General features: G+C 46.2%; 1 protein-coding gene across 4 annotated transcripts in view; it reads left to right on the forward strand.

Moving 5' to 3' along the window:
* The window catches only part of LOC118399095 (sodium/calcium exchanger 1), a 181317-nt gene that overhangs the window by 118323 nt on the left and 38097 nt on the right, over window positions 1–24897 (forward strand). For 2 of the 4 annotated variants that reach the window (XM_035794907.2, XM_035794896.2), the window contains exon 3: window positions 11428–11531. In XM_035794907.2, the coding sequence (XP_035650800.1) occupies window positions 11428–11531 (104 nt within the window). Of the gene's footprint in view, window positions 1–10893; window positions 11001–11427; window positions 11532–24897 lie in introns of all 4 variants that reach the window. The other 2 variants (XM_035794888.2, XM_035794879.2) reach the window with 1 other exon arrangement.

The following is a 24897-nucleotide window of genomic DNA, read 5'->3' on the forward strand; positions in this document are numbered from 1 at the left end:
GACCTTATGATCCCTGAACTGTACATGATACAATAAACACCTTGGTGTCCTTATAGTGGCCTCTATCATATGGAGTATGCCCAGATTCTGAAATACACATTTTCACATTCATTTATTCAACATTAATTGAACATGTTAATATGAGTATCTCAAAACGACCTCTTTATATTTAGTTAATTTTAAGACATAGTGAATGGTAAATGGATTCAAAGGGACCTCCCTCTGCTGGTGATTTGCTGAAAGTGCAATCCTAAAGGAGAATGGTTTTATTTATTTTATTTCTCCTTTATTTAACTAGGCAAGTCAGTTAAGAAAAAAATCTTATTTACAATGATGGCCTACCCCGACCAAACCCTAACAACTCTGGGCCGACGTATGAGACTCCCAATCACAGCCAGTTGTGATACAGCCTGGAATCAAACCAGAGTCTGTAGTGATGCCTCTAGCACTGAGATGCAGTGCTTTAGACCGCTGCGCCGGGTTAATGACCTATGATGTCAATTACTATGTACATGTCTATGTATAAAATGGGTCATATCATTAAAAGTAGCAGAGAACATTCTGGAAATGTGACGTGTTTGATGAGAATAATGATCAAAACAATATGTCTAAAAATAAGCCAAATCTAAAAGGGTCGTTTTTAGATATTCATATTGATAGTTTTAATGTTGAATAAATGAAGGTGAACATTTGTACTTCAGATTCTAGAGCACACTACATGGAGTATAATGACACCAAGATGTTGTCTGCGTCATGTACAGTTTACAGATCATTAGGCCTTACAGGAGGCATGTATAGGTCTAGGTCTGAAAGGGGCCTAAAATGGCCCTTTTCAAAGAAATGGATTGTGACACAAATGTAAAAAACATTTCAAATATCCTTCCTCCCAATGAAGTTTCTTTGTGAGAATTGCCAGAACAATCTGAGATAGCAAAAATATTTTCCACTCCCGCTGGCGTGGAATCGCTCCAGAGCAACATCCAGGCCTTCTGGCGCCAAAATTGTCAGTTGAAACTAATAGAAGCCAAAGTATTTTAGGCAGGGAACAACAGAGCTGCATGGGGACATTGCTACTATCCCCATGGTAACATATTGCAGTTAACAGCTTCAGCAATGTTTTTCTGTTGGCCTCTGCCTGGACTGATTTCAGCTTGAAAAAGCTGTAGTTATTGTACATGGTTACAATACAGAGTGATTATTAGACTGGTTATGCCTTAAAGACCCAGTGCAGTTAAAAAAATCAATTTCCCGGTGTTTGATTTATATTTCGACACTATGAGGTTGGAATAATACTGTGAAATTGTGGAAATTATGATAATTCCTTTTTAGTGTAAGAGCTGTTTGAAAAGCCCGCCTGACATTTCTGCCTGTTTTTCTGGGATGGAGTTTTGGCCTGCCTGGTGACGTCACCAGGCAGTAAGTTCCTCTGCCATTAACAGCTAGTTTTCAGTGTTCTCCCCACTCAGACCTTGTCCCAGACAGTCTTAGCAAAAGTCTTGCTTGAGAAATTGCTCTCTGCTAAGAAGCCATTTTTGCTTATTTTTGACCATTTTATTTTAAAACACTGTAAGGTACTTAATTGTTATCCAGAAATGATGTTATATTGAGGTAAAAAGGCTGCGTCGTACCTTTAAGATGTGAAACCGCAAAATGAAAACAGACCACTCACATTTTGCACCCACGCTCACACACACACACACACACACACACACACACACACACACACACACACACACACACACACACACACACACACACACACACACACACACACACACACACACACACACACACACGCCTTTGTTTTGTCTGAATCTAAAATCCGCCCACCCACAATCTGCTCACACAAACATTTAATGGATTTGCCACCCCAAAGGCCAACCTTTTTTTTTAAACAGCTACTTGTTAGTGTGTTTTGTATTTTGTATTGTTTTCTTACTGGACCATTAAAATGTCTGGGTAAAACCGCAGTAAATACACAGTACCAGTAACAGACTGTGGTGTCGTCAACGTGACGGAACACTGTGTAGACTAGGTGAAAACACTTACAAGCCGGAGGAACACCAAACTGACACACTGCATTTTTCCGAGCATAAAAAAATGTGTTCCCTTCTAACCTGAATTTTCCAATCCAAATACGTCCCGATCTGTTGTGTACTACGTTTTATTGCTTCCTGTGTGTGACAGGGGAAACTCCTAACTCCTAGCTCCTGCTCCAGAGTAAACTGCCTCCCTCGCTTGCCTGCATGCTGCCTGCTAACGCTCACAGCACCATGGTAACAAGCTGGACAAGCCACAGGGCCTCTCTCTCTGCTCTCTCTCACTCTCTGCTCTCTCTCTCTCCCCCTCTCTTTCTCTCTCTGCTCTCTCTCTATCCCTTTCTTTTTCTCTCTGCTCTCTCTCTCTCTCTCTCTCTCTCTCCCTCTCTTTCTTTCTGCTCTCACTCTCTTTCGTGAGAGCTCTGATTTACTGTACTGTTGGGTTGGTGGGTTGGTGTGCAGTAGCATCATTTGAATTAGTGTTTCATTAGCATAGTGCACTCTTAGCTACTGTATGATAGTTTATTTTATAAGTGTTGTGGGGCTGTTAGAGTTAAAAATCTTAATCTCTTGTTTTACAAGTGTTTTAGGGCTGTTAGAGTTCAAATCTTAATCTTAATCTTTCTTGTTTTATAAGTGTTGTGGGGCTGTTAGAGTTAAGATCTTAATCTCTCTTGTTTTATAAGTGTTGTGAGGCTGCTGGAGTTAAAATCTTAATCTCTCTTGTTTTATAAGTGTTGTGAGGCTGCTGGAGTTAAAATCTTAATCTCTCTTGTTTTATAAGTGTTGTGAGGCTGCTGGAGTTAAAATCTTAATCTTTCTTGTTTTATAAGTGTTGTGAGGCTGCTGGAGTTAAAATCTTAATCTTTCTTGTTTTATAAGTGTTGTGAGGCTGCTGGAGTTAAAATCTTAATCTTTCTTGTTTTATAAGTGTTGTGAGGCTGCTGGAGTTAAAATCTTAATCTCTCTTGTTTTATAAGTGTTGTGAGGCTGCTGGAGTTAAAATCTTAATCTTTCTTGTTTTATAAGTGTTGTGAGGCTGCTGGAGTTAAAATCTTAATCTCTCTTGTTTTATAAGTGTTGTGAGGCTGCTGGAGTTAAAATCTTAATCTTTCTTGTTTTATAAGTGTTGTGAGGCTGCTGGAGTTAAAATCTTAATCTTTCTTGTTTTATAAGTGTTGTGAGGCTGCTGGAGTTAAAATCTTAATCTTTCTTGTTTTATAAGTGTTGTGAGGCTGCTGGAGTTAAAATCTTAATCTTTCTTGTTTTATAAGTGTTGTGAGGCTGCTGGAGTTAAAATCTTAATCTCTCTTGTTTTATAAGTGTTGTGAGGCTGCTGGAGTTAAAATCTTAATCTCTATTGTTTTATAAGTGTTGTGAGGTTGCTGGAGTTAAAATCTTAATCTCTCTTGTTTTATAAGTGTTGTGAGGCTGCTGGAGTTAAAATCTTAATCTCTCTTGTTTTATAAGTGTTGTGAGGCTGCTGGAGTTAAAATCGTAATCTTAATCTCTCTTGTTTTATAAATGTTGTGGGGCTGTTACAGTTAAAAATCTTAATCTCTCTTGTTTTATAAGTGTTGTGGGGCTGTTACAGTTAAAAATCTTAATCTATCTTGTTTTATAAGTGTTGTGGGACTGTTAGTGTAAGTGCTTGGTTTGGCTATTGTGGCAGTGGTTTGAGGTTAGTTACTCATTTGGCTACGTGTGCTATGCCAGTACTGTGTCACTAGGTAATCTAGCACCTTAATTGGCCAATTTCATCATATCAATGTGGTAATAAAGCAGTGAGAGTCTGTGGGGTTTACCAGTATTGTCTGTGTGGTTGGTCTGTCTGTGTAAGTTAGTTTGATGTCTTCCTTTTCCGTTTGGTGGTTTGTGATGAGTCTATTTCTATCTCTCCCATTAGGCATGTGAGGAGATGTCAGCTAGCGTCCCTTTAGCCCAACGCTCAGCTAAAATGCACCCCCTGGGATGCAGGGCTTTGTGTGTGTATGTGTGTGTGTGTGTGTGTGTGTCACTGCGTGTCACACTCTTGACAGGACATAGTCCTCAGACACCAGTGTCACCCGGACACGATGCTATGATATTGACAGGCTGCTCCTTTTTAAACACTCCAGGCTCTCTGTGGGAAAAAGGCTTTTGAATGAATAACATCAAAACAGCTTCTGGGGACAGTGCAAGAGGATGTGGTTGTTTTGGGTTTTTCTAACAAAGTCAGCTGAAGGTCTGCTGTGTGTGTGTGTGTGTGTGTGTGTGTGTGTGTGTGTGTGTGTGTGTGTGTGTGTGTGTGTGTGTGTGTGTGTGTGTGTGTGTGTGTGTGTGTGTGTGTGTGTGTGTGTGTGTGTGTGTGTTTGTGGTGGCTGTGATTCCCTACGATCGCTGAGGGGCAGTGTACCACCCCAGTCGTACCACACTAGGGTTCAGAGGTTGAATCTCCTCCAGGCCACACCTGTTTTAATGTCACTATATAAAAAGATCCCTGTACGAGCCCAGCTGACAGATGAATAGACACAGAGACAGGCAGGCAGAGAGATGAGCAGACAGACAGAGCTCAATCAAGCTGCATGCTGAGGCTCTGGGGTTGATGGGCTGGATACAGTAATATGAGGGCTGGTTGTGTCTGTTCTGTCCTCTGATTGGTCGGGACTAGCTTTCCATTTAATGGCTATATCCTGTGATTAGGCTGCGGCCCTGTGGCTTGAGTTGTGGCCAGCTCCAGGGAGCTGCAGTCAACCAGTTAAGGGCTTTGTGTTTTATAAATGTGTGACTGATTGAAGCCAGCCCTTAAAGGCCCAGTACAGTCAGACACGTTATTTCCCTGTGTTATGTTTCCACACTATGAGGTGGGAATAATACTGTCAACTTGTAGGATGGAGTTTTGGCCTGCCTGGTGAAATCACCAGGCGGTAAATTACTTACAGTAATAGACCAATAAGAAAGAGAGTTCCAAAGATCTCTGCCAATAACAGCTAGTTTTCAGTTTTCCCCTCCCCACTCAGACCACTCCCAGACAGTCCCGGCAAAATAATTTTTGACAATTTGAATGAAAACAATCACAGTAAGATACTTAATTGTTACCCAGAAATGATTTGATATTGAGATTTTAAAAAAAGCTTGTCGGTGTTTGTGTGCCTGCGTGCCTGCGTGCCTGCGTGCCTGTGTGCGTGTGTGTGTGTGTGTGTGTGTGTGTGTGTGTGTGTGTGTGTGTGTGTGTGTGTGTGTGTGTGTGTGTGTGTGTGTGTGTGTGTGTGTGTGTGTGTGTGTGTGTGTGTGTGTGTGTGTGTGTGTGTGTGTGTGTGTGTGTGCGCGTGTGTGCGCCTGTGTGCGTGTGTGTGTGTGCGCCTGTGTGTGTGTGCGCCTGTGTGTGTGTGCGCCTGTGTGTGTGTGCACCTGTGTGTGCCTGTGTGTGTGTGCGCCTGTGTGTGTGCCTGTGTGTGCCTGTGTGTTAACACACTGTCACGCTACTCCAACCACAACACAGTAAGATGAATGACCAGAACAGTATGGAGAAGTGAACATATTCATTGCATGACCCAGTAAGCATTAGAGAAACACTGGTGGTGCGCTGGATATGAAACTGATCGTGTACAATATACACGTGCTCTAGTACTCCCAATAAACACATGATATGAAATAAAAGCTGTGCTGGAACTGTCTGTTTGGTGAATGCGATTGCCCTCTGTAACTATACAGCCATAAGAGCCAACATCCCATTTCACTGTTTCCTATTTCCATGGATGGATTAGCTACAGTGTGTGTGACTGCAAGTGTATCTAAATGTGTTTAGGGGATTGTGTGATGTGATTTCCTTCCATCAGTCGAAGTACTGTACCGTGTCTCTGTGACTGCTCCAGGGCCAAGAGGAACCACGTGTCTCACCTTGCGTATGTGAACCTCACCCTGCACAAATGTCATATTTCATTATCAGCACTGTTTTATGTAAGCTCCTGGCAGATCACACCTCTGCGCGCACACACACACACACACACACACACACACACACACACACACACACACACACACACACACACACACACACACACACACACACACACACACACACACACACACACACACACACACACACACACACACACACACACACACATCTATCTCACTCTATTCTAACCTAATGATGTACTCTACTGTGTCACTCCAGAACCATTTTGCCAAGATCTGGAAACAATCTACACTAGGGCTGTTTTGGTGACCAAACACTGCGTTGCTGTAACAACCCAGGGATGTACTGTAGAGTGCATGGATTTGTCATTGAAAAGGATGAATGAAAAAACGTTCACTTATTTATTAATCCAAAGATTGTGTACTTTCCACCTCTCATCTCAAGTAACGGTGTCAGATTGGCCGTAGAACCCATCCCTACAACAGATGGACTTTCACTATTCAATAAATGTTGATCTGCCAGATAAATAACAGACTGTTTGAAAGAGTTGGAGTTTTATTCTTCTTTTTGCATTTCACTTTATTATTTAAATATACCCAGAGCATTACTTATGTCATTTAATTATGATTTATGATTTAACCCTACTATAATTAAGGAATTAACCCCCCACTGTGCCCTTCCCCCAGTTAATGGAAGGTAATCAGCAGTGAACATTGGTAAATTAACACAGTCTAATTGGATAATTGATCTTATTTTATCACTAAAAACATTTGAACACCATCACACAGACAATGTCCCCCTCCTTCATTGGTGTCATAATTACATATCATTTTCTCCTCCCTCCTCTTCCTCTTCTTCTACCGTCAGTCTACTCCCCTCTCTTTGGGATGTGGGTGGAATATCTGTGTTCAGGTTTTATTATGTTAGTAATCCCTGGGCGTAGGCAGAATGGCATGAATACGAGAGAAAATGAGAGACTGAGAGTGAGAGTGTGAGTGTGTGAGAGAGAGTGAGAGAGAACAATGTTTAAATTGGTCACATACACTAACAGCTGTGGAAGAAAAAAACACAGCCTCTAGCTCTCTCTCTCACTCCATCTTCTCTGCTGCCTATCTCCATGGGCATTTCATACAGCTGCTTCTACACCCTGACTATATGGGCCTGGTGTGTACAGCAATGACCACTCTTCTCTGAGTGGAGGAGTGGAAAATAAGTGTAATGCCTGTGAAATTGTGAGGGTGAGGGCAGAGTCATTTTCTGAAGGTCTCCCATGCCAGGCACTTTGTGATTCCAGGCTGACTGTACTGTAGTCCCAGTGTGGGGCCAATCAATCTGCAAGGACATCTGGTGTTTTGATTAGCCTATGGGGCCGGAGGTCTCACAACCTTCTCAACATGAACAGAGGACACATGCACACAGCCAGTGTGATTTCACAGCTTTTCAGATGTACAGTGTAAACATGAATTACTTTTTTTTAAATCACTGTTTCTGTGTGTGCATATTTGTGAGTGAGTGAGTGGTGAGTGAGTGAGTGAGTGAGTGAGTGAGTGAGTGAGTGAGTGAGTGTGAGTGAGTGAGTGAGTGAGTGAGTGAGTGAGTGAGTGAGTGAGTGAGTGAGTGAGTGTATGTGAGTGTGAGTGTGAAAAAAATACTAAATTCCCTTATGTTGATGACTTTTTGCATATCCAATCAGATTTCCACATTGATTCAACATCATCACATTTAATTATTTGGTTTAAATGATGTGGAAACAACATTGATTTAACCCATTTTTGCCCACTGGGATATCACCACTTGTCACTCTTGGACCAATAGGAAGAGATTAGGCTCTGGTCCAAATCTGTAACCAATAGCGACTGCCCTTCCTGATAACAGCCTATTGTCTCTGTCCAAGACCTGCCAAAACCAACACTGGGACTTACTCAAGCCTTTGATTCATCAAGAGATCAACAGTGTTATTCTGACTCCTTGGATTCAATGTGAAATGTAATCTGTTGTCTCCCGTTACAAGAGTTGGCAGTGGTGTGTTTTGTGGGTATCGTTAAGAAGAGGAAGTAGTTAGATGTTTGAGGTGAGAGAGGGGTCACTTAGTGCTGCTACAAATGGGATAGAGGTGAGCTGGGTTATCTGGATGCCTGGATGTTGGAGGAAATGTCTAGCAAGGAGGGGTTTTGTAGAGGAAGAGGAGAATTTAGGGCCTTGCAGAGGGAAACAGAGTGAGTGATTTTAGGCAGCGGAGAGGGGATTAGTTGACTGCCATTGCATATTAAGAGGAGGGGGTCAGAGAGGGAGTTTGATGAAGATGGGCAGCTCAAGTGGCAGTGATATATTTTCGGGAATGATTTATCAGAACACACTGGTTCACTGTTTCACTGTTTCCAATTCATCAGAACGTAGCATCCCTCCATGGGCATCACTATTATCATGGAGAGAGAGAGAGAGTGAGGGAAGGAGACAGAGAGAGGGGGGGAGGAGACAGAGAGAGAGTGAGGGAAGGAGACAGAGAGCGAGGGGGGGGAAGGAGACAGAGAGAGAGTGAGGGAAGGAGACAGAGAGAGAGAGAAGGAAGGAGACAGAGAGAGAGTGAGTGAAGGAGACAGAGATAGAGAGCGAGTGAGGGAAGGAGGCAGAGAGAGAGTGAGGGAAGGAGGCAGAGAGAGAGTGAGGGAAGGAGGCAGAGAGAGAGAGAGTGAGGGAATGAGACAGAGAGAGAGTGAGGGAAGGAGACAGAGAGAGAGAGTGAGGGAAGGAGGCAGAGAGAGAGTGAGGGAAGGAGACAGGGAGAGAGTGAGGGAAGTAGGCATAGAGAGAGGGGGGGAAGGAGACAGAGAGAGAGAGAGTGAGGGAAGGAGACAGAGAGAGAGTGAGTGAAGGAGGCAGAGAGAGGGGGGAGACAGAGAGAGTGAGTGAGGGAAGGAGACAGAGAGAGAGTGAGGGAAGGAGGCAGAGAGAGAGTGAGGGAAGGAGACAGAGAGAGAGTGAGGGAAGGAGGCAGAAAGAGAGTGAGGGAAGGAGACAGAAAGAGAGAGAGTGAGGGAAGGAGACAGAGAGAAAGTGAGGAAAGGAGGCAGAGAGAGTGAGGGAAGGAGGCAGAGAGAGAGTGAGGGAAGGAGGCAGAGAGAGAGTGAGGGAAGGAGACAGAGAGAGAGTGAGGGAAGGATGCAGAGAGAGAGTGAGGGAAGGAGACAGAGAGAGAGGGGGGGGTAAACAGATACAATTAAAAGTGGTTTTACATTCAGCATTTCAGCCTCAACATTAATATGCTCACACAGGACACACATGTACACGTACACAAACTCACACACAAAGACCCAGAGGCACACACACTCACACACCAAATGAATAATAAGGACTATTTTACATTTAGAGAATTTGCTGCATTAAAAGTGGTGAGTGCAACGCTACAGGGTCAGACCAGCACATCAGGGCTGTTTTTCTCACAGTAAACAACACAGAGTCTTACGGTCGGTTCACACCCAGCCTACACAGGCAACAATACAGGGAGTTGAAGGGAGACAACTATCCCTATGATCGGGATTTTGGATGTTAACAAAACATACACTGCAAGGTCTCTTTGAAAGACAGGGTGACTATGGGTGCAGTTTCACCAATCAAATAGATAATGCAACTGTAATGTATGGTTCTGTGTTTTTGCAGATAAATGAATGGTATTTGCTCTTGTCCTGACTTAAGTTACAGTATGGGCCTGTGAGTGGTGTGGTCGTGGTGTTAGCATATCTATGGAACGATATACAGTGTGAACTCTTTTGAGGGGAAGTGTTTTGCATACAGTATCCCCAAAGCCAACACCCCCTTTGGCCGCCTTTCCCTCCAGTTCTCTGTTGCCAATGACTGGAACGAATTCCAAAAATCACTGAAGCTGGAGACTTATAACTCCCTCACTAACTTTAAGCATCAGCTGTCAGAGCAGCTTACCGATCACTGCACCTGTACACAGCCCATCTGTAAATAGCCCACCCAACTACCTCATCCCCATATTGTTATTTATTTTTGCTCTTTTGTACCCCAGTATCTCTACTTGCACATCATCATCTGCACGTCTATCACTCCAGTGGTAATGCCAAATTGTAATTATTTCTCCACTATGGCCTATTTATTGCCTTACCTCCTTAATCTTGCTACATTTGCAAACACTGTATATATATTTTTATATTGTGTTATTGACTGTACGATTGTTTATCCCATGTGTAACTCTGTGTTGTTGTTTTTGTCAAACTGCTTTGCTTTATCTTGGCCAGGTCGCAGTTGTAAATGAGAACTTGTTCTCAACTGGCCTACCTGGTTAAATAAAGGTGAAAAAAAAGTGTTGCCGTGGGTGATGAGGAGTCATTATGCATTGGGCCAGTCAGAGTGCCAGCTTAGCAGTTCTAGGATCAGTTTGTCAGACCCCACTCTGGGCTGGACCTTAAACACACTCAGATCTTCTTATGAATAGTCAATACCTGACGGACCACTTCAAAGGATGTGTATGTGCCGGAAATCCAAATAGTTGCTATCATCATCAAGTGTAATAAGAGATTTGGCAGAGTGATGAAGTGGTTTCAGATTGTGATTGCTTGGTTTGAGCGTGATATGTGTTTGTGATGGAGTGAGATTTTTCCATCATTGGTCAAAACTTATATTCAAAATCATCTCAGATTTCTACCCATCCTCTTCTCCACATGCTGTCTTTCAGAACTCATTATGGTTTGTCTCTACCTGCTTCCTGCTGCCTGTTGCCTGTTGCCTGCTGCCTGCTGCCTGTTGCCTGCTGCCTGCTGCCTGTTGCCTGCTGCCTGCTGCCTGTTGCCTGCTGCCTGTTGCCTGTTGCCTGCTGCCTGCTGCCTGCCTGTGTTCTGTTCGGTCTCTCTCTGTTTCCTCCTTTTCTACTCCAACCTGTCATTTCCTCACTGTCTCTTCCTTCTCTCTTCTTCTCTTATTCTCTTCCTTTAGCAAATGTATAAAGGTCAGAATCATTGACGACGAGGAGTACGAGAAAAACAAGACCTTCTACGTGGAGATGGGAGAACCTCGCCTGATGGAGACCAATGACAGTAAAGGTGGGGGAGATAGTCCTGTGGGTTACAGGTGGGGGGGTCAGAATCTCCTACCCTGACCTCTGACCCTGGGCCTGACGTCCACTGCACGGCGCTGCATTGCCATGCACTGAACATTCACACCAGCAGGAGGCACCAAGAGGGCTAGGAGGATGCTACTGTAGGTAGAGAGCATTCATATCCCCACAGGAAAGAGTAGGACTTCCAATTACACACACACACACAAATATAATGACAGCACGCAGCGTGCTCATCTGCCACTCAGTGTGCCCTCGGCGGAAATGAACGTTCAGTGGCCCACCTTGTGTCACCACCACCTCTCATTCCCACGACTGGTCGTGTGTGTGTGTGTGTGTGCGTGTGTGTGTGTGTGTGTGTTTAAACATGCATGGTTCCAACCCCGCTGCCTTGTTGTCTTGTGTCCCTGCAGGAAGACCATAGCCATTAAAATACTTGACCGTGAGGAGTATGATAAGCACAGCTACTTCACCCTAGAGCTGCAGACGCCCTACTGGAGAACGAGAGGCTGGACAGGTGTGAGAGAGCTGACCAACTAAACACACTGGAGTTGGAGCTCACTTGTCTCCTCTTCTCTTTTATCCTCTTCTCCTTTACTTTGTTACTTTCTCCTTTCGCTTTACTGTTCTAATCTCCTCCTCCAAAGTCTCTATTTGACTCAGTGTACTCACACCTTTCCTCACCTCTCTCTCTCCCGCCTGGCTATCTGCGATTCTCACTTTGCTCAACTACCTGTGTCCGCTGACCTTAAGAATTCCTACCCACAAAGACAATGCGCGTCCAAACCCTGCGTTAGTGCATTAGTGGACTTGCACTGTATGGGCGCTGGAATGGGTGTCCAAAATGTGCCCGACGGAAATGTGGCATTCTAATGATGTCACGTCAGTACATAAGCTTACAGGATATCCTTCCCACAAGGTTGCATTATCTTATGTGCATCAGCAGCAGTGACAGAAATAAACAGTGGAGATAATTGCACAGATGAGATTGTTTATACCACCCACGACTCCTGGCCAAGAGTGTGTGTCTGTCCCACTGTGTTTATCCTGTACCACAGTTAGTACCTCATAACCTTCTTAGTTTTAATCTCAACTCTGAAACACTAATGAATTTTCCACCCCTAACTGTTTCTTCATCGCTTATGGAAAATGTGCCTGTTATTATCACTCCTGATCTATTTATTAATAGCGCCATATTAATGATAAAGATTTATGATACTATATGCTGAGCAAAGAGGTTAGGTTGAATTAAACATTATTACAGGACAACCAGAACCAGAACAACTTGACAAGTCATCAAAGAACATCAAAGTCACAACCAGACTATAGATGCCAGATCAGTACAGAGCAAATACGATTACAGGCGTGCAATTCAATCTGCCCTGTCTCTGGCGTGAAGCTTTAAAACCCTTCATTTTACAACAGGGGGAATAGGATTCAACCTAATAGTACACAGATGCTGCCATAAGCAGTGATGCTAGTCTGTTTACAGTGTGTTTTAGTGCCGTTGCAGACGCTGGTGGTTGCTCTGAGTTTTATGACCAACCTACTGGTCCCCCTGATGTCTCTTCTGTCCTTCTGATTTAGTCCACCAGTGTCCCTACCCAGTCTGCTCTCTTATGTGGTGATTATTGTCCCCTGGTTTCCCTCCCAGTCTCCTCTCTTATGTGGTGATTATTGTCCCCTGGTTTCCCTCCCAGTCTCCTCTCTTATGTGGTGATTATTGTCCCCTGGTTTCCCTCCCAGTCTCCTCTCTTATGTGGTGATTATTGTCCCTGGTTTCCCTCCCAGTCTCCTCTCTTATGTGGTGATTATTGTCCCTGGTTTCCCTCCCAGTCTCCTCTCTTATGTGGTGATTATTGTCCCCTGGTTTCCCTCCCAGTCTCCTCTCTTATGTGGTGATTATTGTCCCCAGGTTTCCCTCCCAGTTTCCTCTCTTATGTGGTGATTATTGTCCCCTGGTTTCCCTCCCAGTTTCCTCTCTTATGTGGTGATTATTGTCCCCTGGTTTCCCCCAGTCTGCTCTCTTATGTGGTGATTATTGTCCCTTGGTTTCCCTCCCCAGTCTCCTCTCTTATGTGGTGATTATTGTCCCCTGGTTTCCCTCCCAGTCTCCTCTCTTATGTGGTGATTATTGTCCCCTGGTTTCCCTCCCAGTCTCCTCTCTTATGTGGTGATTATTGTCCCCTGGTTTCCCTCCCAGTCTCCTCTCTTATGTGGTGATTATTGTCCCTTGGTTTCCCTCCCAGTCTCCTCTCTTATGTGGTGATTATTGTCCCCTGGTTTCCCTCCCAGTCTCCTCTCTTATGTGGTGATTATTGTCCCCTGGTTTCCCTACCCAGTCTCCTCTCTTATGTGGTGATTATTGTCCCCTGGTTTCCCTCCCAGTCTCCTCTCTTATGTGGTGATTATTGTCCCCTGGTTTCCCTCCCAGTCTCCTCTCTTATGTGGTGATTATTGTCCCCTGGTTTCCCTCCCAGTTTCCTCTCTTATGTGGTGATTATTGTCCCCTGGTTTCCCCCCAGTCTCCTCTCTTATGTGGTGATTATTGTCCCCTGGTTTCCCTCCCAGTTTCCTCTCTTATGTGGTGATTATTGTCCCTTGGTTTCCCTCCCCAGTCTCCTCTCTTATGTGGTGATTATTGTCCCCTGGTTTCCCTCCCAGTCTCCTCTCTTATGTGGTGATTATTGTCCCCTGGTTTCCTTACCCAGTCTCCTCTCTTATGTGGTGATTATTGTCCCCTGGTTTCCCTCCCAGTCTCCTCTCTTATGTGGTGATTATTGTCCCTTGGTTTCCCTCCCCAGTCTCCTCTCTTATGTGGTGATTATTGTCCCCTGGTTTCCCTCCCAGTCTCCTCTCTTATGTGGTGATTATTGTCCCCTGGTTTCCCTCCCAGTCTCCTCTCTTATGTGGTGATTATTGTCCCCTGGTTTCCCTCCCAGTCTCCTCTCTTATGTGGTGATTATTGTCCCCTGGTTTCCCTCCCAGTCTCCTCTCTTATGTGGTGATTATTGTCCCTTGGTTTCCCCCCCAGTCTCCTCTCTTATGTGGTGATTATTGTCCCCTGGTTTCCCTCCCAGTCTCCTCTCTTATGTGGTGATTATTGTCCCCTGGTTTCCCTCCCAGTTTCCTCTCTTATGTGGTGATTATTGTCCCTTGGTTTCCCTCCCCAGTCTCCTCTCTTATGTGGTGATTATTGTCCCTGGTTTCCTGGTTTCCCTCCCAGTCTCCTCTCTTATGTGGTGATTATTGTCCCCTGGTTTCCCTCCCAGTCTCCTCTCTTATGTGGTGATTATTGTCCCCTGGTTTCCCTCCCAGTCTCCTCTCTTATATGGTGATTATTGTCCCTTGGTTTCCCTCCCCAGTCTCCTCTCTTATGTGGTGATTATTGTCCCCTGGTTTCCCTCCCAGTCTCCTCTCTTATGTGGTGATTATTGTCCCCTGGTTTCCCTCCCAGTCTCCTCTCTTATGTGGTGATTATTGTCCCCTGGTTTCCCTCCCAGTTTCCTCTCTTATGTGGTGATTATTGTCCCCTGGTTTCCCTCCCAGTCTCCTCTCTTATGTGGTGATTATTGTCCCCTGGTTTCCCTCCCAGTCTCCTCTCTTATGTGGTGATTATTGTCCCCTGGTTTCCCTCCCAGTCTCCTCTCTTATGTGGTGATTATTGTCCCCTGGTTTCCCTCCCAGTCTCCTCTCTTATGTGGTGATTATTGTCCCCTGGTTTCCCTCCCAGTCTCCTCTCTTATGTGGTGATTATTGTCCCCTGGTTTCCCTCCCAAGCTCCTCTCTTATGTGGTGATTATTGTCCCCTGGTTTCCCTCCCAAGCTCCTCTCTTATGTGGTGATTATTGTCCCCTGGTTTCCCTCCCAAGCTCCTCTCTTATGTGGTGATTATTGTCCCCTGGTTTCCCTCCCAAGCTCCTCTCTTATGTGGTGATTATTCTCCCCTGGTTGCCGTACCCAGTCTCCTCTCTTATGTGGTGATTATTGTCCCCGGTTTCCCCCAGTCTCCTCTCTTATGTGGTGATTATTGTCCCCTGGTTTCCCCCCCAGTCTCCTCTCTTATGTGGTGATTATTGTCCCCTGGTTTCCCTCCCAAGCTCCTCTCTTATGTGGTGATTATTGTCCCCCGGTTTCCCCCAGTCTCCTCTCTTATGTGGTGATTATTGTCCCCGGTTTCCCCCAGTCTCCTCTCTTATGTGGTGATTATTGTCCCCCGGTTTCCCTCCCAGTCTCCTCTCTTATGTGGTGATTATTGTCCCCTGGTTTCCCTCCCAAGCTCCTCTCTTATGTGGTGATTATTGTCCCCGGTTTCCCCCAGTCTCCTCTCTTATGTGGTGATTATTGTCCCCTGGTTTCCCCCCAGTCTCCTCTCTTATGTGGTGATTATTGTCCCCTGGTTTCCCTCCCAAGCTCCTCTCTTATGTGGTGATTATTGTCCCCCGGTTTCCCCCAGTCTCCTCTCTTATGTGGTGATTATTGTCCCCTGGTTTCCCTCCCAAGCTCCTCTCTTATGTGGTGATTATTGTCCCCGGTTTCCCCCAGTCTCCTCTCTTATGTGGTGATTATTGTCCCCTGGTTTCCTTACCCAGTCTCCTCTCTTATGTGGTGATTATTGTCCCCTGGTTTCCCTCCCAGTCTCCTCTCTTATGTGGTGATTATTGTCCCCTGGTTTCCTTACCCAGTCTCCTCTCTTATGTGGTGATTATTGTCCCCTGGTTTCCCTACCCAGTCTCCTCTCTTATGTGGTGATTATTGTCCCCTGGTTTCCTTACCCAGTCTCCTCTCTTATGTGGTGATTATTGTCCCCTGGTTTCCTTACCCAGTCTCCTCTCTTATGTGGTGATTATTGTCCCCTGGTTTCCCTCCCAGTCTCCTCTCTTATGTGGTGATTATTGTCCCCTGGTTTCCCTACCCAGTCTCCTCTCTTATGTGGTGATTATTGTCCCCTGGTTTCCCTCCCAGTCTCCTCTCTTATGTGGTGATTATTGTCCCCTGGTTTCCCTCCCAGTCTCCTCTCTTATGTGGTGATTATTGTCCCCTGGTTTCCCTCCCAGTCTCCTCTCTTATGTGGTGATTATTGTCCCCTGGTTTCCCTACCCAGTCTCCTCTCTTATGTGGTGATTATTGTCCCCAGGTTTCCCTCCCAGTCTCTTCTCTTATGTGGTGATTATTGTCCCCAGGTTTCCCTACCCAGTCTCCTCTCTTATGTGGTGATTATTGTCCCCTGGTTTCCCTCCCAGTCTCCTCTCTTATGTGGTGATTATTGTCCCCAGGTTTCCCTCCCAGTCTCCTCTCTTATGTGGTGATTATTGTCCCCTGGTTTCCCTCCCAGTCTCCTCTCTTATGTGGTGATTATTGTCCCTGGTTTCCCTCCCAGTCTCCTCTCTTATGTGGTGATTATTGTCCCTGGTTTCCCTCCCAGTCTCCTCTCTTATGTGGTGATTATTGTCCCCTGGTTTCCTCCCAGTCTCCTCTCTTATGTGGTGATTATTGTCCCCAGGTTTCCCTCCCAGTCTCCTCTCTTATGTGGTGATTATTGTCCCCGGTTTCCCCCAGTCTCCTCTCTTATGTGGTGATTATTGTCCCTGGTTTCCCTCCCAGTCTGCTCTCTTATGTGGTGATTATTGTCCCTGGTTTCCCCCCAGTCTCCTCTCTTATGTGGTGATTATTGTCCCCTGGTTTCCCCCAGTCTCCTCTCTTATGTGGTGATTATTGTCCCCTGGTTTCCCTCCCAGTCTCCTCTCTTATGTGGTGATTATTGTCCCTGGTTTCCCCCAGTCTCCTCTCTTATGTGGTGATTATTGTCCCCTGGTTTCCCTCCCAGTCTGCTCTCTTATGTGGTGATTATTGTCCCCCGGTTTCCCCCCCAGTCTCCTCTCTTATGTGGTGATTATTGTCCCCTGGTTTCCTTACCCAGTCTCCTCTCTTATGTGGTGATTATTGTCCCCTGGTTTCCCTCCCAAGCTCCTCTCTTATGTGGTGATTATTGTCCCCTGGTTTCCCTCCCAAGCTCCTCTCTTATGTGGTGATTATTGTCCCCTGGTTTCCCTCCCAAGCTCCTCTCTTATGTGGAGATTATTGTCCCCTGGTTTCCCTCCCAAGCTCCTCTCTTATGTGGTGATTATTCTCCCTGGTTGCCGTACCCAGTCTCCTCTCTTATGTGGTGATTATTGTCCCCGGTTTCCCCCAGTCTCCTCTCTTATGTGGTGATTCTTATTGTCCCCTGGTTTCCCCCAGTCTCCTCTCTTATGTGGTGATTATTGTCCCCTGGTTTCCCTCCCAAGCTCCTCTCTTATGTGGTGATTATTGTCCCCGGTTTCCCCCAGTCTCCTCTCTTATGTGGTGATTATTGTCCCCGGTTTCCCCCAGTCTCCTCTCTTATGTGGTGATTATTGTCCCCGGTTTCCCTCCCAGTCTCCTCTCTTATGTGGTGATTATTGTCCCCTGGTTTCCCTCCCAAGCTCCTCTCTTATGTGGTGATTATTGTCCCCGGTTTCCCCCAGTCTCCTCTCTTATGTGGTGATTATTGTCCCCTGGTTTCCCCCAGTCTCCTCTCTTATGTGGTGATTATTGTCCCCTGGTTTCCCTCCCAAGCTCCTCTCTTATGTGGTGATTATTGTCCCCGGTTTCCCCCAGTCTCCTCTCTTATGTGGTGATTATTGTCCCCTGGTTTCCCTCCCAAGCTCCTCTCTTATGTGGTGATTATTGTCCCCGGTTTCCCCCAGTCTCCTCTCTTATGTGGTGATTATTGTCCCCTGGTTTCCTTACCCAGTCTCCTCTCTTATGTGGTGATTATTGTCCCCTGGTTTCCCTCCCAGTCTCCTCTCTTATGTGGTGATTATTGTCCCTGGTTGCCGTACCCAGTCTCCTCTCTTATGTGGTGATTATTGTCCCCTGGTTTCCCTCCCAGTCTCCTCTCTTATGTGGTGATTATTGTCCCCTGGTTTCCCTCCCAGTCTCCTCTCTTATGTGGTGATTATTGTCCCCTGGTTTCCTTACCCAGTCTCCTCTCTTATGTGGTGATTATTGTCCCCTGGTTTCCCTCCCAGTCTCCTCTCTTATGTGGTGATTATTGTCCCCTGGTTTCCCTACCCAGTCTCCTCTCTTATGTGGTGATTATTGTCCCCTGGTTTCCCTCCCAGTCTCCTCTCTTATGTGGTGATTATTGTCCCTGGTTTCCCTCCCAGTCTCCTCTCTTATGTGGTGATTATTGTCCCCTGGTTTCCCTCCCAGTCTCCTCTCTTATGTGGTGATTATTGTCCCCTGGTTTCCCTACCCAGTCTCCTCTCTTATGTGGTGATTATTGTCCCCTGGTTTCCCTCCCAGTCTCCTCTCTTATGTGGTGATTATTGTCCCCTGGTTTCCTTACCCAGTCTCCTCTCTTATGTGGTGATTATTGTCCCCTGGTTTCCCTCCCAGTCTCCTCTCTTATGTGGTGATTATTGTCCCCTGGTTTCCCTCCCAGTCTCCTCTCTTATATGGTGATTATTGTCCCCTGGTTTCCCTCCCAGTCTCCTCTCTTATGTGGTGATTATTGTCCCTGGTTTCCTCCCAGTCTCCTCTCTTATGTGGTGATTATTGTCCCTGGTTTCCCTCCCAGTCTCCTCTCTTATGTGGTGATTATTGTCCCCTGGTTTCCCTCCCAGTCTCCTCTCTTATGTGGTGATTATTGTCCCCAGGTTTCCCTCCCAGTCTCCTCTCTTATGTGGTGATTATTGTCCCCGGTTTCCCCCAGTCTCCTCTCTTATGTGGTGATTATTGTCCCTGGTTTCCCTCCCAGTCTGCTCTCTTATGTGGTGATTATTGTCCCCTGGTTTCCCTACCCAGTCTCCTCTCTTATGTGGTGATTATTGTCCCCGGTTTCCCCCAGTCTCCTCTCTTATGTGGTGATTATTGTCCCCGGTTTCCCCCAGTCTCCTCTCTTATGTGGTGATTATTGTCCCCGGTTTCCCCCAGTCTCCTCTCTTATGTGGTGATTATTGTCCCTGGTTTCCCTCCCAGTCTGCTCTCTTATGTGGTGATTATTGTCCCCGGTTTCCCTCCCAGTCTCCTCTCTTATGTGGTGATTATTGTCCCCGGTTTCCCTCCCAGTCTCCTCTCTTATGTGGTGATTATTGTCCCCGGTTTCCCCCCAGTCTCCTCTCTTATGTGGTGATTATTGTCCCTGGTTTCCCCCAGTCTCCTCTCTTATGTGGTGATTATTGTCCCCTGGTTTCCTTACCCAGTCTCCTCTCTTATGTGGTGATTATTGTCCCCTGGTTTCCCTCCCAGTCTCCTCTCTTATATGGTGATTATTGTCCCCTGGTTTCCCTCCCAGTCTCCTCTCTTATGTGGTGATTATTGTCCCCTGGTTTCCCTCCCAGTCTCCTCTCTTATGTGGTGATTATTGTCCCCTGGTTTCCCTCCCAGTCTCCTCTCTTATGTGGTGATTATTGTCCCCTGGTTTCCCTCCCAGTCTCCTCTCTTATGTGGTGATTATTGTCCCCTGGTTTCCCTCCCAGTCTCCTCTCTTATGTGGTGATTATTGTCCCCTGGTTTCCCTCCCAGTCTCCTCTCTTATGTGGTGATTATTGTCCCCTGGTTTCCCTCCCAGTCTCCTCTCTTATGTGGTGATTATTCTCCCCTGGTTGCCGTACCCAGTCTCCTCTCTTATGTGGTGATTATTTTCCCCTGGTTTCCCCCAGTCTCCTCTCTTATGTGGTGATTATTGTCCCCTGGTTTCCCTCCCAGTCTCCTCTCTTATGTGGTGATTATTGTCCCCTGGTTTCCCTCCCAGTCTCCTCTCTTATGTGGTGATTATTGTCCCCTGGTTTCCCTCCCAGTCTCCTCTCTTATGTGGTGATTATTCTCCCTGGTTGCCGTACCCAGTCTCCTCTCTTATGTGGTGATTATTTTCCCTGGTTTCCCCCAGTCTCCTCTCTTATGTGGTGATTATTGTCCCCTGGTTTCCCTCCCAGTCTCCTCTCTTATGTGGTGATTATTGTCCCCTGGTTTCCTTACCCAGTCTCCTCTCTTATGTGGTGATTATTGTCCCCTGGTTTCCCTCCCAGTCTCCTCTCTTATGTGGTGATTATTGTCCCCTGGTTTCCCTCCCAGTCTCCTCTCTTATGTGGTGATTATTGTCCCCTGGTTTCCCTCCCAGTCTCCTCTCTTATGTGGTGATTATTTTCCCCTGGTTTCCCCCCCAGTCTCCTCTCTTATGTGGTGATTATTGTCCCCTGGTTTCCCTCCCAGTCTCCTCTCTTATGTGGTGATTATTGTCCCCTGGTTTCCCTACCCAGTCTCCTCTCTTATGTGGTGATTATTGTCCCCTGGTTTCCTTACCCAGTCTCCTCTCTTATGTGGTGATTATTGTCCCCTGGTTTCCCTCCCAGTCTCCTCTCTTATGTGGTGATTATTGTCCCCTGGTTTCCCTCCCAGTCTCCTCTCTTATGTGGTGATTATTGTCCCCTGGTTTCCCTCCCAAGCTCCTCTCTTATGTGGTGATTATTGTCCCCTGGTTTCCCTCCCAGTCTCCTCTCTTATGTGGTGATTATTGTCCCTTGGTTTCCCTCCCCAGTCTCCTCTCTTATGTGGTGATTATTGTCCCCTGGTTTCCCTCCCCAGTCTCCTCTCTTATGTGGTGATTATTGTCCCCTGGTTTCCCTCCCAGTCTCCTCTCTTATGTGGTGATTATTGTCCCCTGGTTTCCCTCCCAGTCTCCTCTCTTATGTGGTGATTATTGTCCCCTGGTTTCCCTCCCCAGTCTCCTCTCTTATGTGGTGATTATTGTCCCCTGGTTTCCCTCCCAGTCTCCTCTCTTATGTGGTGATTATTGTCCCCTGGTTTCCCTCCCAGTCTCCTCTCTTATGTGGTGATTATTGTCCCCTGGTTTCCCTACCCAGTCTCCTCTCTTATGTGGTGATTATTGTCCCCTGGTTTCCCTCCCCAGTCTCCTCTCTTATGTGGTGATTATTGTCCCCTGGTTTCCCTCCCAGTCTCCTCTCTTATGTGGTGATTATTGTCCCCTGGTTTCCCTACCCAGTCTCCTCTCTTATGTGGTGATTATTGTCCCCTGGTTTCCCTACCCAGTCTCCTCTCTTATGTGGTGATTATTGTCCCCTGGTTTCCCTCCCAGTCTCCTCTCTTATGTGGTGATTATTGTCCCCTGGTTTCCTTACCCAGTCTCCTCTCTTATGTGGTGATTATTGTCCCTGGTTTCCCTCCCAGTCTCCTCTCTTATGTGGTGATTATTGTCCCCTGGTTTCCCTCCCAGTCTCCTCTCTTATGTGGTGATTATTGTCCCCTGGTTTCCCTCCCAGTCTCCTCTCTTATGTGGTGATTATTGTCCCCTGGTTTCCCTCCCAGTCTCCTCTCTTATGTGGTGATTATTGTCCCCTGGTTTCCCTACCCAGTCTCCTCTCTTATGTGGTGATTATTGTCCCCTGGTTTCCCTACCCAGTCTCCTCTCTTATGTGGTGATTATTGTCCCCTGGTTTCCCTCCCAGTCTCCTCTCTTATGTGGTGATTATTGTCCCTGGTTTCCCTCCCAGTCTCCTCTCTTATGTGGTGATTATTGTCCCCTGGTTTCCCTCCCAGTCTCCTCTCTTATGTGGTGATTATTGTCCCCTGGTTTCCCTACCCAGTCTCCTCTCTTATGTGGTGATTATTGTCCCTGGTTTCCCTACCCAGTCTCCTCTCTTATGTGGTGATTATTGTCCCCTGGTTTCCCTCCCAGTCTCCTCTCTTATGTGGTGATTATTGTCCCCTGGTTTCCCTCCCAGTCTCCTCTCTTATGTGGTGATTATTGTCCCCTGATTTCCCTCCCAGTCTCCTCTCTTATGTGGTGATTATTGTCCCTGGTTTCCCTACCCAGTCTCCTCTCTTATGTGGTGATTATTGTCCCCTGGTTTCCCTCCCAGTCTCCTCTCTTACGTGGTGATTGTTGTCCCCTGGTTTCCCTCCCAGTCTCCTCTCTCATGTGGTGATTATTGTCCCCTGATTTCCCTCCCAGTCTCCTCTCTTATGTGGTGATTATTGTCCCCTGGTTTCCCTCCCACGTCCTGTTATAGTTGGCTAACTGCACAGCAGTGTGAGGGATATCGGCCGAAGACAGGAGACTGTGTCTCTGGGCGGCCATTATGTGTCCGAGGGGGAGGGCTCTGACAGACCACAGCAATGGCCATATATTCTGTGGACTAATTATTCTATTATAGCGTTATCTTTAACAAGCGCGGTTATGGATGGAGCTATTTGATGTGAGCAGACTGTAACTACCGCTGAACTGCTCGGTTCAGGCCAGCTGAGCGCTGCAGGATCAACATGTTTGAGTTATGCTCCCCTGGAATGAGAACACAGCAAGAACAAACTGTTGTCATCCTCACTGTGTGTGTGTGTGTGTGTGTGTGTGTGTGTGTGTGTGTGTGTGTGTGTGTGTGTGTGTGTGTGTGTGTGTGTGTGTGTGTGTGTGTGTGTGTGTGTGTGTGTGTGTGTGCGTGCGTGCGTGCGTGCGTGCGTGCGTGCGTGCGTGCGTGCGTCAGTGGAGCTGGTGGGTGGAGCTATAGAAGGATGGGCTCGTTTTAATGGCTGGAATGAAATTCATGGATCGGAGTCAAACATGTGGTTTCCATTTGTGTGACGTGTTTGATACCGATCAATTTATTCCATTCCAGCCATTACAATGAGCCAATCCTCCTTTCACTCATCCCACCAGCCTCCACTGTGGTGTGTGCGCATGCGTGTGTGCGTCTCCACTCACACAGCCACAGATGTAGTCCATGAATCCCCAGCAGGCCTCTGGAGGGAGCGATCAGAAAGAATGGGCAATGACTTACTGACAGCCCAACAAGCAAAGACTAATTAGTGCCTCCTATTTTATCAGAGCCCCGCCAACATCGTTAACACAGCTAGCTCCGATAGAATCACTAGCCTCCACTCGTGTAGGGAGACTGAGGAGAGACACTGTTTTAAGGCCCACTGACACAGCAAAGGCTCCATGCGGACGTGGAAAGGCAAACAGCTACAGTCCCTGGAGTACCTCCGCTTCCCCTGACAAACACAGCCACTAATTAATGTGGAACTCTGATTGCCTTAGAGGGGAACACAACCAAAACAAGATTGAAGGCTGGCAAAGTGTTTGTTCGCAATTAGCTCTCTCAATCCTTGTGCATTACGGAGATTGGGGTTTCTTTTATAGACAGAAATTTGGCAGCGCTTCATACTTAGAGCTTGGTACAGTAATACTTCAAATATGTGCAATCAATTCCAACGAGAACTGAAGTTAGGTGTAAAAAGATGTTTTCATGAAAAGTATCTTACGTTCACTCAAACAGAAACATGATTTACCTTTTATACTTGCCGCACAATAGTCAGGCATTAAGACACAGACAGACAAGCAGGCAAACAGACAGACAGTGTGGCCTTCCAAAGAACCCCCAGGCCCCAGCATCGCTCCCAGCATGCCTCTGTTCATGTCGGAGTGAGTGATCCGTGCCGACAGCAGCCTGGCCTGGTGTGGCAGAACTGCATGTGACTGGGGTCTCTGTGTCTTCTGGATCCTCGCCTTCATCATCTGCATGTTTCAGCCCCCTGTCCTCTCTGTCTCTCCCCAGCTTTTTCTCCTCTGTTCTCAATTGCATGTAAGTGCCTTGTGTTTGTTTCCTGAGTGTCTTCGATGTGAATATGTTTGTGTGTCTTAAAGCAGTGGTCTGAAACTAGTGTCTGGAGGGCTCGTGGCTAATGACTTGAATAGCATAATTGTCTTCCCCTAGCGGCAGGTCTCTATAAAAAGACGACGGTGAATCTGGTTTCTATAAGAGACGCACGATGCACTGGTATGGGTCGTCTGTACTGAGCTAATGAGACTGAAAATGTGTGGCTTCATTAATTACACTAAAACTAAACTATGTTTATGAAATGGGTAATGTAAATGTGCATTTACCCTGTGTATGGGAGATTTTTAATATGTTGGTAAAAGTAGTAGACTAATTATAGCCGGCACATTAGAGAGACAGGGATGGTGCACTCATCCCTCCAAACAAACTGTAGCCATTAAGGGCAATTACTAGCATTACGAATGTACTGTACTAAAATTCACCTCGTCTCTGCAGCAATAGCCATTATTAAAACATTTTACTGCGTGCTAAACCAGGCTCACACAGAGTGTTTCTTGGTAGTCTTAAACAAATTGACTTTGAAACAAAAGTATACACCTCACACACATGGTTATGGGCTTACAAGAAGAAGACACCTGTAATATGTCAGATATAGAGTTTGAGCTTGCATCCCGATATTACACTTTATAAACAGTGCCTTCGGAAAGTATTCAGACCCCTTGACATTTTACACACTTTGATACGTTACAGCCTTGTTCAAAATGTTTGTATCCCCCCCACCCCCATCAATCTACACCAAATACCCAGTAATGATGAAACAAAAACTGTTTTAAAAAACACAGAAATATCACATTTACATAAGTATTCAGACCCTTGACTCTGTACTTTGTTGAAGCACCTTTGGCAACGTTTACATCAAGTGTTCTTGTGTATGACGCTTGGCACACCTGTATTTGGGGAGTTTCTCCCATTCTTCTCTGCAGACCCTCTCAAGCTCTGTCAGGTTGGACAGGGAGCGTTGCTGCACAGCTATTTTCAGGACTCTCCAGAGACCTGGTATCTGGCTGGACCCCTCAAGGACATTCAGAGACTTGTCCCGAAGACACTCCTGCGTTGTCTTGGCTGTGTGCTTAGGGACGGTTGTCCGGTTGTAAGGTGAACATTCACCCCAGTCTGAGGTCCTGATCACTCTGGAGCAGGTGTTCATCAAGGTTCTCTCTGTACTTTGCTCCGTTCATCTTTGCCTCGATCCTGACTAGTCTTCCAGTCCCTGCCACTGAAAAACAT

This window comes from Oncorhynchus keta, chromosome 2 (genome assembly GCF_023373465.1).
Source record: "Oncorhynchus keta strain PuntledgeMale-10-30-2019 chromosome 2, Oket_V2, whole genome shotgun sequence".
NCBI lineage: Eukaryota > Metazoa > Chordata > Actinopteri > Salmoniformes > Salmonidae > Oncorhynchus > Oncorhynchus keta.